This window comes from Abramis brama (assembly GCF_963993115.1).
Source record: "Abramis brama genome assembly, chromosome: 17".
Taxonomy (NCBI): domain Eukaryota; kingdom Metazoa; phylum Chordata; class Actinopteri; order Cypriniformes; family Leuciscidae; genus Abramis; species Abramis brama.
In genome coordinates this window covers 18,815,593-18,829,825 of record NC_139979.1, presented here as the reverse complement: position 1 = coordinate 18,829,825, position 14,233 = coordinate 18,815,593, and the positions used below count along the sequence as shown (strand labels likewise).

The 14,233-nt window shown below is 38.0% G+C and overlaps 1 protein-coding gene across 5 annotated transcripts; it reads left to right on the top strand.

The window, feature by feature from the left end:
* The first annotated feature begins 1,566 nt into the window (after positions 1 to 1,566).
* On the top strand, positions 1,567 to 13,910 carry znf687a (zinc finger protein 687a). 5 transcript variants are annotated; one of them, XM_084088299.1, is made up of 13 exons: positions 1,567 to 1,695; positions 1,840 to 1,916; positions 2,701 to 4,771; positions 7,023 to 7,092; positions 7,242 to 7,326; positions 7,459 to 7,643; positions 7,730 to 7,921; positions 8,566 to 8,728; positions 8,811 to 9,035; positions 10,438 to 10,550; positions 10,856 to 10,958; positions 11,856 to 12,315; positions 13,562 to 13,910. In XM_084088299.1, the coding sequence occupies exons 3-13, from the start codon at positions 2,716 to 2,718 to the stop codon at positions 13,582 to 13,584; spliced, it is 3,675 nt and encodes a 1,224-aa protein (XP_083944425.1). In that variant the 5' UTR covers positions 1,567 to 1,695; positions 1,840 to 1,916; positions 2,701 to 2,715; the 3' UTR covers positions 13,585 to 13,910. The 5 variants fall into 5 exon arrangements, with proteins under 5 accessions (XP_083944425.1, XP_083944423.1, XP_083944424.1 ...); XM_084088297.1 differs by having other exon boundaries at positions 1,568 to 1,695; positions 11,856 to 13,910; XM_084088298.1 differs by lacking the exon at positions 1,567 to 1,695 and having other exon boundaries at positions 1,709 to 1,916.
* Positions 13,911 to 14,233: the final 323 nt, after the last annotated feature.

Genomic DNA, 14,233 nt, shown 5'->3' with positions numbered 1-14,233 from the left:
TAATTCTCAGTAGTCAGTACTACCAGTCAAAGTTTATTGTCTCCAAATATTAAGCATCTTTATGATTTTTCTGTAGGCAATTTAACATTTATTGCGGTATTTTTCAGTTCATTGCTGAGAAGCTGCACCCACCTGGAACACCTGAAAAAAGACAGTATGCATGTATTTATTCATTCATTTTTAAGGGAACATGACAATTTCAATTCTAAATGAACAAGAACTTCCGAGAGGAAGAAGAAAAAACAGGATAGGCCTACATTCATTCTACAACAAGAGGGGAAAGGAAAGACTAAAGACAATCTATTTAGTAGTCTCAAGGTTTTTTTTTCAGATTGATTTTGTTTACTTATCTTTTATCATTCAAATATGCACTGAAGGTAAGTATAAAGATGACAACTAGGCTACATATATTTGGTCCAGTGCAGAGGTCATTTTTAGGTTAAAATAAGTAGGGGATTATTTTAACACTTAATAGTTAACGTTATAGCAGTTGAAAGTTTTTTCTTTTGCTTTTTTTCTTGCTCTTACTTCTATTGAGTAAAATAAGTTGCTAACTTACCAGGCTTTTTTCCCATAGAACTTGAGACAGGGAAGTTCAAGGATTTCATTAATGTTAGATTTCTCTCTACATTAAGTATGACAGGAAAGAATGAAGTGATGAGCTCATCGAACGTAATAATAACGTTAATCCGTTTCCCAGGCGCTAGCATAAGTCCCACATCAAAACAAACAATATATTTCTACACTTTTGTGAATAATTACCTGTCAGGGTCTTTGGGAAAACGATGAAAGGCAAGATTTGTACTGTCACACTGACAGCTTTTTGCAGTGGATTACCGAACATTGTGTTATTTTATTCCACTTTGACTTCTTTCGTTGTCATTCTGTCTCGCATTTTCACTCCAAAATAGCAGCCGCGCTATACCGAAGCGCCACTGGTGGCAGTGGATGTTACCACAAAAAGCATAAGAGTTTTGCATTGGCTTCTTTTTTATTTATTTAACATTTTTATTTTATTGAATACACAATCTGAATACAACAAAATGGCATTAAGCAGTCTATATACAGAGAAAAAAGGCTCAACACAAAAAGGAAAAAACAATAATACAATTAAATAATAATAGTTATTAATTAAAAAACTACAACAGATTGTATAATACAAACAAATTATACAGTTTTATTGCAGTTTGGTTTTTCATTTTACTGAGGGCATCTGAAATGTATTTTAATCGTTTCTGAATATAATAAACAGGGGTATACATTTACAATTTTTAATTTATACATTTGTGTATAAAGTATTTTGCCAATAATATAATGTTATTGATCAGGTCAAATGAAACACAGTAATCATTGATTATTCCATGCATTATTATATTTGCCTCTTTGCTGACAGGCCAGTTTACGGTGACAGGATGCGACAGAGAGCAAGTTGCAACCGTTAAAGACGCAATTGTATGACGTGATAGTGTCTCAAAGCTTGTCTACTCTTGCTACACACTCAAAAGTATGTACTTTTTCTTCATAAACTCCGTCATAAACACATAAACACACAGACCCATATACTTTAATGCCATAGCTGTAAAAATCAGCTTTGACTTCCTCTTCCGGAGTGATATTGTTGAACTCTGCAAGTGGCTCGTGTGTGTGTGGTTATCATGGGCATAAACTCCATTTCGCTACTGTCACACGCAACAGGTACGTATTAAAAATACTGCGTCATAGTTTCACGACAACGACCGTTTGTGAAGCAGCTGGACACTTGCAAACAACGCATAAGAAATCAACGGCTCTCTTTTCAGTAGTATAGTTCTAACAGTATCTACATTTGCATGTGTACAGTGGAAAGACTTGTTTTTCTTCAGAGGTGACGCAAATGCTGTGCGCCGTCCTGGGTCACTCCGAGAATATTTGGCCAGGTAAACTAAAGTTTTAAGCTTCAACACATACATCAATACATTTATCGCTATGATTATATAATAAATATATATACGAATATATAATAATTATGATCATCATCACCTCATGAATATCAAGTTTGTTGTGTTATCAACGTTAGACGCTGCAGACTGCGGGTGTAGCTGTTTGGCTAGATACTTTAGCAAGACTACTATGTGACAGATTACTCTCATTATGGCGACCTGCGGATTTGTCAGTTTCTTGTAATTGCTGAACTACATTCTCTGTTGAAATAGGTGACCAAACTGTCGTGCAAAAGGCACCTAATATTTTTGGTTTAGTTAGCCTATGAAAAGATTACTGTAAAGTTCATATTTGTAAATTAAAAACGAGTGCACTGCCTGGTACTCCGAACATTCACAAATTAAATAGCAGCTGAGCAAAGCTACTGCATAAATGTAAAATGTCTTATTCCAAAGAACGTGTGTAATAGGATCTAACGTTATACATTTGATAGTCTAACTTACTTCCTGTAAGTAACCCCTGACTTGTATTTCCTCCTATTTAAAGTATTAGCTAAATTTAACTGATCACATTATACATTACATATCATTATACACACACACACACACACACACACACACACACACACACACACATATATATATATATATATATAAAGAGAATTATGTGGCATTTATATATATATTTTTTCCCACATGTTGATGCATTTGAACACATTACAGTTTTCTACATTATAAACAAGTGTTCAAATCTGTTCTAATGGAATGTCATGTAATGCAGGTATTTGTCATCTACATGGGAATGGGGGACATGAAGACACCAGATTTCGATGACCTACTGGCAGCGTTTGACATTCCAGACATTGATGCCAAAGAAGCAATTCAGTCTGACACTGATGGTAATCATAATGAACACAGTGGTGCTGTTGGAAAGGAGAGAAGTGGAAGTCCATGCCTAAGACCCCCAGACAGCCCTGAGGGTCCTCACAATGACCCCTCCATGGTCAGTGTGATTGTAAAAAACAGTGTACATTCTGATGACAAAACTGAAGAGGATATAACTGGAGACTTTCTTGGTGTAGATGCATCACATGAGTCTCCCCGGAAAGGTCCCAGAGAAGATGACCTGATGCCTTCAGATTCATTCATCTATAATGGACTCAAAACAATCTCAGATGAGGCTACAGAACCCTCTCAATCACCAACTCTAACCCAGATGCAGACCAATGGGCCACTTTGGTCTCTCTCTTCCTCTAGAGTAACTAATGATGACAACCATGATGGTACTTCTCCTAAACACCCTGCTAGCACTTTCTCCCCGCCTCAGTCTTTACCGCTGACTGATCCCCCCATCTTATCTTCACATTCAGTTAGTTCAAATTTCCCCCCCAGAGTTGATTGTGAGGCAGCACAACCATTAAATGGCACTTTGAGGGCAGGAGTCCGCCGCCATTTATCTGAAGATGAAGAATCTGAACCAGATCTCGGTAGCCCTGCACTCGTCATACAGGAGAGCCCGGATTCTCAGCTGTGCTCTGCTCCCAAGGTACCACGAATGCAGCGGTCACCTTTAAGTGTGTTTCAGCTGCCCTCTCCCTCGTCCCCTTCCTTACCAGTAAGTAACACTCAAATTGAGGAGCCCTCTGTCCAGCCTCCAACACTTCTACAAAGCAGTGTCAACCCAACATCAATGACCTCCAAAAATGATTTGCCGGCTGAAGAAAAAGACCTTGAGCACATAATTGAGGAGCGAGATTCTCCTGAGAGCCCTGAGCCAGAAATCCCTCAACCTTACATATCTCTGCCCTCAAATCAGCTCGGAGTCAATGAGCCAGAACAGAAGGAGAAAAGAGAAGAAGCCCCTCAAGATCAAGTTATTGACATGAGCGTAAGTGTGCAGGAGAAGAGCGGTCTTCACACAAAAAAAGATGATGATGATGGAGCTGAGGAGACGGAAGAGAAATCTACGGAGCCTCGTTTGGTAGATTCAGCCTCTGAAGATGTCACCAACTCAAGCAAGACCTCCGCCAAGCCTCTCAAAGTGAGAATCAAGACTGTCAAATCGTCTGCCGGTAACATCACACGTACGGTATCTAAAGTGGCTCCCAAAGGAGGGGCCTCCAAAGGTCCTGGTGGCTCCAAAGTTCAAACAGGGGCCCGTAAGTCAGTCCACAGGATTCAGAGATCTGGCGCTGCTCCTCAAGGACCACCTCAGGTGACAATGTTGCCCGTGTCCACCCTTCAGGATGCCAGCACAGCTATGTTATTTGCAGCCAGCAGGGCACAGAATCAACTGGCCACCACTCTCTCTGCCACTGCAGTCAACATCACTAGAACGTCAACCCTGCCATCTATCTCTTCATCCATGCCTGGGGCTAACATTCGCTCTCTGGCGCAGAAAACGATGAATGGGAACCCTGGGACAGCCAAACCAGCCTCCATTGTGAACAGCCCAGGAGCTGTGATCTCACGCAGCCAGTCTAGCCTCGTCGAGGCCTTCAACAAAATCCTCAACAGTAAGAATCCACTGCCAAGTTATCAGCCGGACCTCTCCACCATGCCTCCTCCTGAATGGGGTCTTCGATTGCCCTCAACGGGATATCGTTGCCTTGAGTGCGGGGATGCGTTTGCCCTGGAGCGCAGCTTGGCGAGGCACTATGATCGGCGCTCTATGAGGATTGAGGTGACCTGTAACCACTGCTCCAAACGCCTGGCCTTCTTTAATAAGTGCAGCCTGCTGCTCCACGCACGAGAGCACAAGGAGAAGGGACTGGTTATGCAGTGTTCGCACCTCGTCATGAGTCCTGTCAGTGTGGAGCAGATGATTGGCCAGCAGGAGACCGTGCCTATAGGTTTGTGTCTTTATCAGTGTATTTATAGATGCACTAGGAAAAGAAAAGTACTTATGTGACCTTTCCTCAAAAATTAAGAAATACAACCACTGGAAAAAACCACCCAGATTTTTGAATTTATAACAAACAAATTACAGATATGATGGAAAAAGGTTCTGTTCAATAGCTTAACATTCTGGCTTACGTACCACAAATAAATTAACTTACTTTTTATTTTATTGTATTAATGGCATGTCTTTTTATATATCTTTTTCTTTTTCTGAATTATTTGAGGCATGGACTTATTGACAATATTCCCCATCAAGCTGCTTCCAACTTTCTCAAATAGTGGTTGACAGATCAGCTTTGCAAGATGGAGCCTTGTCATTGACCTTTAAAAAAAAAAAAAAAAAAAAAAAAAAAATATATATATATATATATTCAATATAAATTTTCAATTGGATTGAGATCCAGATTGTTTGCTAGCCATGTCATCGGCCAATTCAGATTTGTGATTCATCACTGATTATCACTTTCATCCAATCATCCACACTCCGTGATTGCTTCTCTTTAGCCCACTGTAACTTTATTTTCTTTTGTTAAGGTGTTAGTGCTGGTTTTTGTTTGGATTTTCTATGCGTAAATCACATTTCATTCAGTTCTGTCACAAACATTGACTCCTGTTTCCAGGCATTTGTTTTGCATTTTCTATTGAGTTTTCTATCTTGAAACTTTGACATCTTCCTTGGTCTGCCTGTATGTTTTCCTTTTATAACCTTCCCATTTCGTTTATACTTGCACCAAATTTTAGACACAGCTGACTAGGAACAACCAACTTCTTTGGCCACACTGAAATTCCTTGTTGAAGGAGTTTTATCATCCTTTCCATTGTTTCAACTGACAACTCTCTTGTTGGGGCCATGTTTCTTTTCAATTAGCCAAGTCCAGCAGCTTGTTAAGGTGTGTAAGCACTCTCTTTTAAGCTGAATAATTAGCTTTTTTAGACTTAACCCGGTATTTGTTTTCGAAATGGAAATTAAAAGATGATTCCATAAATGTTTTCTCTGCTTGATCTGGAAGAAGACATGCCATTAATAAAAAATTGTCAGTTTGTTTGAGGGTTTCATCAAGCCAGAATGTTAAGCTATTGAATTTTATATTTTGTAATATATCTGTGATTTTGTTTATTTGCTATGATGTATAAAAGGATGGTGATATTCCATAATTTTTGCCAGTGGTTGTATTAATGTTTCTAGACACAAACCAACTAGACTTGTGAGTGAGTTAGTAAATACTTTAGGTTTGCACTTTGCATTGTGCAAATTTTGGATCAGGAATTTTCATAACAAGGAGGAACCACAGAAGAATATACTTAAGATATCAATTGAATGTATTTAACAGCAAAAAAACAGCATTCATAAGTTTGGGGTCAGTCAGATTTTTTCAAAATCGACAGTAAAGACATTTAAAATGTTACAATAGATTTATTTGATTTCATCAAAGATTCATAAGCATCACGGTTTCGACAAAAATATTAAGCAGGAACTGTTTTTAACATTAATAATAAATGTTTCTTGAGCACCAAATCAGTATTTTAGAATGATTTCTAAAGGATCAAGTGACACTGAAGACTGGAGATTTTTTTATCAAATAAATGCAGCCTTGGTGAGCCTAAGAGACTTTTAAAAACGTTTAAAAATCATACCACCTCCAAACTTTTGAATGGTAGCGTATATACCTGCTCTTATATTTTAGGAAATTAGTTCTTTGCAAAGGGATCATCATATTTCAGGGTCCTTGGTTTTGAACATTTTGAAAACCTGAATGATGTAATTTGCTTCTTAATTTGATCTTACCATGTGTCTGAACAAAACATTATATTTAAAAAACATTCCAGAAGTAAAAATAGACAAACTTATCGTCATGCTATAAGTATCAGTAGCCAGTGTGCACACAAGGATCAGAGAGCAGCGTAGAAATCAACCAATCACTGTCTCTGTCCACAGGGAATCTGTGCACTGCAAAACAAAGGACTTAAACGTTTAAGTGGAATAATTCAGCTGGGGCTTGTTCTCTCTGTACTCATTTTCAAAGGACTCTGAAACTCGGTGCATTGCTGGCTTATCCTTTAGGGAGATGAACTGTAAATGACATTAGGTTAACAGTGCTGTAGATAATTGACCAATAATCTAGAATAATATGTTAACCCATGTCCATTTCAGAATGATTTAGCTGATGTGTGTAGTATGTGCTTATTCTGTCTCTGTTACAGGTATGCTCTCTCCTGCTCTGCCTGCCCTTAAAGAAAGTGGTGGCCAACTGTCACAACCTTCTGATAACAGGTAACCACACACTGTCAGATCATGTTTATTTCGTTTTTATGCTTGAATTAATTAGAAATAAAAGAAAAAGTAGTCATTCAAATGAAATGAACTAAGACTGTGGGTGTTTGAGAGATTAAGATGCTGTTTGGTATTTTCAATGTTGTCAGCTGTCCAGAGTGTTGGAGTCCATTCAAAAGCATGGCAGAAATAGCAGCACACTTTCAAGAGGTGGATTCTGGTGTCACCGACATGGTGAGTGAGTGCATGTGTGTGTATCACGACTCGATTTGCATTTGCCCCTTTTAACACTTTCACAAAAAAAACGATTAATAATATATCTGATAATAATATTTACGAAATGATAACATTTTGATTTCTCTCTAGTGTTGTATGCAGTGTTCTCCTCCAATGCCACTGTGGAACTCATGCAGTGCTGCAGCTCACCGCCGGTTACATCAGCAGCTCCCTCCACTGGTTTGCCCTGAATGTGGTGTCATCTGTCAGCTTCATGACCTCAACACCCACCTGAGTCAAACCTGTCTGCACTACTCACGTCGCCTTGGATATAGGTATCCACACATAGTGGTAACATATACTAGTAAATCCCTTGTTTTATCCATTGGTTAATGAAGTAGCTATTTCCTCTTATCTGCAGATGTGCCTGTTGTCATTTGGTGTTTGGAGGAGTGAATAGTCTGAACGCTGTAAAGACTCACATGCAGACTGCTCACTGTGAGGTCTTCCATAAATGCCCTTCCTGCCCCATGGCTTTCAAGTCTTCCTCTGGTGCTGAAACCCACTGCACCTCCCAGCATCCTGAACTCCCTGAGACGGCTAGACAGTCCAAGTAAGTGTAAACTGTGTGTGTGTGTTGTGTGTGCGAGCGCCAGTGTTGGGAAAACCACATTGCAACTGCAGCCACGCCACAAGCTAGTCACTTAAAGTAGTTATTATCTACACTACAAGTTATTTAAGGGGATAATATATTTTATATATTAGCTCTAAATCTGAAAGCATCTAACTAAATATTAAAAGTTGCAAGGATTTAAACTGATGTACTGGAAAATGAGGTTAAGTTTAGTTAGTTACTCCCCGACACTAGCTTGTACATGTCTCCTTGATTCTTTCTTTAAAGTCGGCATGAAATGGGAGTTGAGATTAGTCTTTTCGTCTCTATTGTGACAACCGATTGAATCAGCTTCTGGAATGACAAAAATTTTAGGACCGGACTGGATTCGTCCTCGGGAATTGATTGGATCGTAGAAAGTTGGGAGTTGCTAACTAAATGGAGGCAGATCTGAATGTAATGTTGCAGTCAGTTGTGGAGTATACTTAGTCCCACCCTTCGCCAAGACATAATAAACTTTCCTTTATAATAAACACTGTAACATTCTTTTAAACAAGTTAAATTGTCAATTTTGATTTCATGGTGACTTTAAATGTTTGCATAGCTTTTTTTGAGGTGCTAATAACCTTTATTTTTTGTGACAGGGAGATCTATAAATGCGTGATGTGTCGGACTGTTTTTACCCAGAAGGCATTGCTCAGTGTCCATTTTGACACTCACTTAGTTAAGCAGAAGATGCACGTCTTTAAATGCCCTGACTGTAACAAGCTCTTCACGCAGAGAAGTTCCCTTCTTGAGCATGTTAAGGTTGGTTTTGTTCAGCTGAGACAAAAATGAGCTCCATTCATTGATTAAAAATGATAAATGTTTGACCATAATGTGTCTCTAGGACTCTCACAAGGACATTTATGACACATCGGCACAGAACAACTTGGTAAAGATGGATAGCTCAGATGGCGAGGAGTGGGAGCGGGATGAAGACAGAGGAAGAGCGTCAAGAGAGGATGGGAACACCGCTGCTCCACATATCCAGAGCTGGAGCTGTTCACAGTGCCAGAAGCGCTACAAAGAGAAAGAGAGCTACATCGCCCATATGTCCGAGCAGCATGGCAAGGTCAGGACGTCATCAAGGATGCATAGACAGAAGTTCAGATTACATACTTTGTCAAAAATGTAAAAAAATGTAATAATTTTTCCATATTTTATACATCATAAATTAATTATTTAAAAAAAAAGTCAGTAAAGATGCATTAAATTGGTCAAGTGACAGTAATGACATTTTATAATGTTACAAAAATACTTTTAAGTAAATGCTGTTTCTATTTCTTTCTAATTATTCCATTTATACTTTCTATTCATCAAAGAAACCTGAAAAAGAAGAATCACTGTTTACACAAAAATATTAAGTAGCTTTTTTTTTTTCATTATGATAACAATAAAAAATGTTCTTGATCGTCAAATCAGCATATTTGAATGATTTCTGAAGGATCATGTTACACTGAAGACTATATCAGTAGCCGCTTTCCGACTAAGTAGTTACAGGAACTTAGTTCTAGGAACTGTCCACTTCTAAACAGTTCTAAGAACTACTCTCCCCCAAACTCGGTTTTGCTGTTTGCGTTCGCACTGGCCAAGTGGCCATAGGAACTGGTAGGAGGGGTAAGGGAGTGACGCAAGCACGGTGACTTTTATTTTGGCGGCGCTGAGAACGCCAGAGCAAACAATGCTCGCATTCTCTGTGTTTATTAGTTAGCGATCTGTCTAACAGTACTGTTTAACATGTTATTAGACAGAACTGTTATAGAAAGTAGACAGTATATGAAAAAAAGGTTATTAGCCTATGCCGTGTGGTTGATGTCCAGTGTTGCTAGCTGGGCAGATAAACATAATCATGTTTGACTTGGTCCCCTCAAAGTTGCATTGGATTTTCTCTTCAGCATAAAGGTTTAGAGACCCATCTATCACTGTTTTCCATGTTTTATAGTTAGTTTATGGAGTAAATATATAGGCTATAATCTGTGTGTTTACATTCTAGCCGTTTTAAAAATGGCGGGTACTGGTGCTCCGCGTGCGTTCGGGCAATCAGCGAACACTAACGTCACGGGTAGTTCCTATAGTGCTGGTTTAGACCCTACTCTGAAGTAGGAGCTAAATTAGTTCCTCTAAATGGAGTTCCTAGAACTAAAATCGTTCCTAGTTCCTGCGGTGCGAACACGCCGACATCCGGGTACTTTAGCCAATAGTTCTAGGAACTGTGAAAAGGTTCCTCCGGTCGGAAAGTGGCTAATGTCTTAAGACTGAGTAATGATGCTGAAAATTCAGCTTTTACGTCACAGGAAAACATTGTTTTAAAATATATTAAAATAGAAAATAATATTATTTGATGAATAAATAATGTAACACGTAAGGTAAGGTGTCCTCTGTTAAATTTGAATGTTTTCTGATTTGTCCTGAACCAAATGAATGTATTAATGGTGTATAAAAACACATTGACTTTGTGACATTTTTGTTTGAAGGAGCTGAAGAAGTTTCCATGCACTCTTTGTGAAGGCTCCTTCTCATCATCCTCAAGTTTAAGACGCCACATTCGTGTCAAACACAAAGGAATCAAAAGAGCTTTTTATTGCCAGTGAGTATAAGACATATGTACCATAGCCCCATGAAGTATTTAGACACTTAAAATGTATGAATGTCTAGGAATTGCATGTAAAACAAAATCAAATATCAAGTGTCATTTGCAATCAAATTATGTTAGACCTTTTCTTACAACTACCATAATTTTTAAGTTTGGCTTAGTTCAGCAGTGCTCAGTTTCAGCAGTGTTTCTCTATTATTGATCACAGTTTCCTTTTATCCAGTATCCTTTTATCCAGGCATAAATAAACAATTTTGAGGTCCTTTAGAAGTTATTTACTGTTGTCTCTTGTTGTGAAGACTTTGTACAGGTGGGAAGAGGAGTTTCAGCAGTAAGCTGATTCTTGAGAAACATATCGAGGCTCAGCATGGTGGAGACAGACGAGCAGCCAAAAAAAGACAGGTAAGAGCTCAAATACACTGTCAGATGGACATAATATGTCCAAAACCATGACCACCTGACAGTAATTTTGTTTGCTGAGGGGTCACTGTGACATTTGTCTCTAGTAGGTGTTCCTACTGCTAGATACCGTAATGTTATTTGTGAATTGCGCAACTGGCCCAAGCTTTTTACCTCATTGTGTCGGTGTTCATTTGCATAAAGTTAAACTTTTCACAAATGTATCGAGTCTTTGGACACACTGTACCAACACTTAAAGGAATAGTTCACTTAAAAATGAAAATTATATATGTCTTCATTTACTCACCCTCAAGTTGTTTCAAACCTGTTGAACACAAAAGTAGATATTTTGAGGAATGTCAGTAACCAGACATTTGATGGACCCTGTTGACTTCCATAGTATTTTTTTTTTCCTACTATGGAAGTTAATGGGGTTAACTGTCTGGTTACAGTTGAAGAAATTCATACAGGTTTGAAACAACTCGAGGGTGAGTAAATGATGAAAGAATTTTAATTTTTAAATGAACTATTCCTTTTAGGCTCGTTCAAACCAAGGATGATAACTATTGTTGATAATGGCACAGAGAAACAATACCATTGGAATCACTTTCAGAATGATTTTTTCCAGCTGATGAACGATAAAAAACATTGACAGCCATTCAGAAACCATCCTGCTTTAAAGAGCTTGAGCATTTATAGTGGTATATGACATAACTGCTGTGTGAGCTTAAAATAAACATAAAATAAACAAAGAACATTATTGCGCATTGGTGTGGACGCTAATATTGTCATCATTATAGTTATCGTTCTTGATGTGAATGAGCTGTAAGGCTCATTGAAAGTGAATGGCTTCCTGTGGTTTTGTCACTGCAAGTCACTTTCAGTATTTTCAACTCTCAGGCAGTTCCTCAAATCACAGATGCAGCTGACAGCTCATCGGAGCACGATGGTGCTACTTTGGGCGTGGCCTCCGTTGAAGCAGAAAGCCAATTGGCTGAGAGCAGCCTGACCAGACATGGCAAAAGAGCTAAAGAGGTGCAGGAAGCCACGGGATTTCGCTGCATGCCGTGTGGTTTTACCACAGAGGACAGGGAGGAATTTCTCCAGCATATTGTCTGTCACCGTGACGGGGGAAGCACCTGTCAGTGTCAGCAGTGCGGGGCGTGTTTCGCATCCGCTTCCTCCCTCAGCAGGCATCTCTTCATCAGCCATCGCGTGCGGGATTCCCCCTCCGATCACACCGAGGCGTCTCCGGTCACTGGGTTAACTTCTGGACATGTGACCTCTGACTCTGCAGTTGCAGCAGGGTCCCCGGGGTCACCATCGAGTGTAGGGGGGACACAGGTAGAGGATGGGGAAGGTAAGCACACCTGTAAGGTGTGTAGACGTAACTTTAACAAACCTGCTGATCTTAATACACACTTCAGAACTCACGGCATGGCCTTCATCACCGCATACAAAACCGACAAACCAGCGTAGAGACAGGAAAGAATTAACATGAAGATGAAAACCTGAAACCTAGCAAGAACATGTCTGGGTCATATGCCACCCCAAAATCAAAAAACGTAAAATAAGAAATTATATTTTACATGAAGAAAAAGAAGACACTTTTTAATTTTGAGATTTTTTTTTTTTCATGATATTTATTTTTATTTTGTGACATTTTTATTTTTAATTTAGTAAAAGTTAAAAAAAAAAAGAAGATATTTTTTATTAAGTAATAGTTAAAAAAAAAGATGTTTAATTAATAATTTTTTTCAATTTATTTATATAATTTATAGGCCTTTATTTATGCTGATTTAAAATAAAAATTACAGCATCACAGTAACATAACACACAATAACAAATTATTCATTATTAAAATCTCAAAAGTAAAATGTCCAGATGCACGGTTTGGCAAAAAAAAAAAAAAAGTGCTTAATTTTTATGAAATCTTAGATTTATATATCTTTATGAAACATATAATTTCTTATGTATTTTTTCTTCGATTTTGATCGGGGTGAAATGTGAGCAGTGTTTTTGTGAGATTCAGCAGAAAGCGTGTGGTATGTATTAGTGGGCAATATAATAGAGAGTCTGCAGATTATTAACATTTAGGTTTGTCGCAGGGTTTTAACACTCCACATTCACAAACTAGACAAATACACTGCGTTGGGGCAAATCATGTTTGTAATAACATGTAGTTACTCTACAAGGCCAGTTTTGTCAAATCAAAACCGAAGGGAGCCTGTTCTCGAACAAGTAATCCATTAGAGGAGTGATTTAGGTTCGATCAACCTATAAAGTGATCAACAAGCTCTTAATTGATCTGAGAGGTTTGGAGAAAGGGCAAGACACTGAGCATGAGTCATGTCTTTGAGTTCTCAACATATTCAGAGGGTTATGTTTACCAGTCCTGCTATATTTCTGTGCCTACTGATTCCATTGTGCAAACAAAAAAAATGCTGTCCGTTTCTCTAATGCAAAATGCAGCTTACTATAAATAAAATACTGTAATTACTAACGGTTTAGCATAGCCAAATGATCCCTAATCAGGTGACTCCTTTGTGCTTGAATGATTATTTTTATGTTTAATGTCTGTATTTCTTCTATTTGTGTTTCCATAGATTCAAATCAGGAAACTTGCTGAATAGTTGCTGATCTTTAGAATGAGAACGAAATAAGTGCCTTCTTCATTTAGTCTTAAGATTCTTTAAGACAAGATTACACTTAAAGGCCTCAGATGATCGTTTCCTCACTGGAGGAATTTGTTGTGTGTGTGTGGAGTTAAACATTTATATTTTTATGTTTGTTCTGGAGTTATGTTTTATTGGTGCCTTACTCATTGTCTTCTGGTTTTCTTTTTAAAGATGATTAATATAGCTTTGTTGTAATGTAACCTCTTGCGTTCTCCTTTTTTTGGTTTTCATATCGATTTTGTTGAGACAAATAAAAACAAAAACAATAATGGCTAAATCATTTCTCAATGTCCTGTTATACTGTATATACACAACTGGGTAACACTTTACAATAAGGTTCATTAGTTAACTACATTAGTTAACATTAACTAATAATGAACTGCACTTATACAGCATTTGTTCATCTTTTTTAATGTTAATTTCAACATTTACTAATACTTTATTAAAATCTTGTTAACATTAGTTAATGCACTGTGAACTAACATGAACAAACAATGAACAGCTTTATTTTGATTAACTAACATTAACAAAGATTAACAAAAACAGTAGTAAATGTATTGCTCATTGTTAGTTCATGTTAGTTAATACATTTACTACTGT

Coding starts and splice junctions, on each gene's coding strand:
- znf687a (XM_084088297.1), top strand. CDS start 2,716: ATGGGAATGGGGGACATGAAGACACCAGATTTCGATGACCTACTGGCA. Junction 7,093..7,241: donor TCACAACCTTCTGATAACAG/GTAACCACACAC, acceptor CAATGTTGTCAG/CTGTCCAGAGTGTTGGAGTC. Junction 7,644..7,729: donor TCACGTCGCCTTGGATATAG/GTATCCACACAT, acceptor TCTTATCTGCAG/ATGTGCCTGTTGTCATTTGG.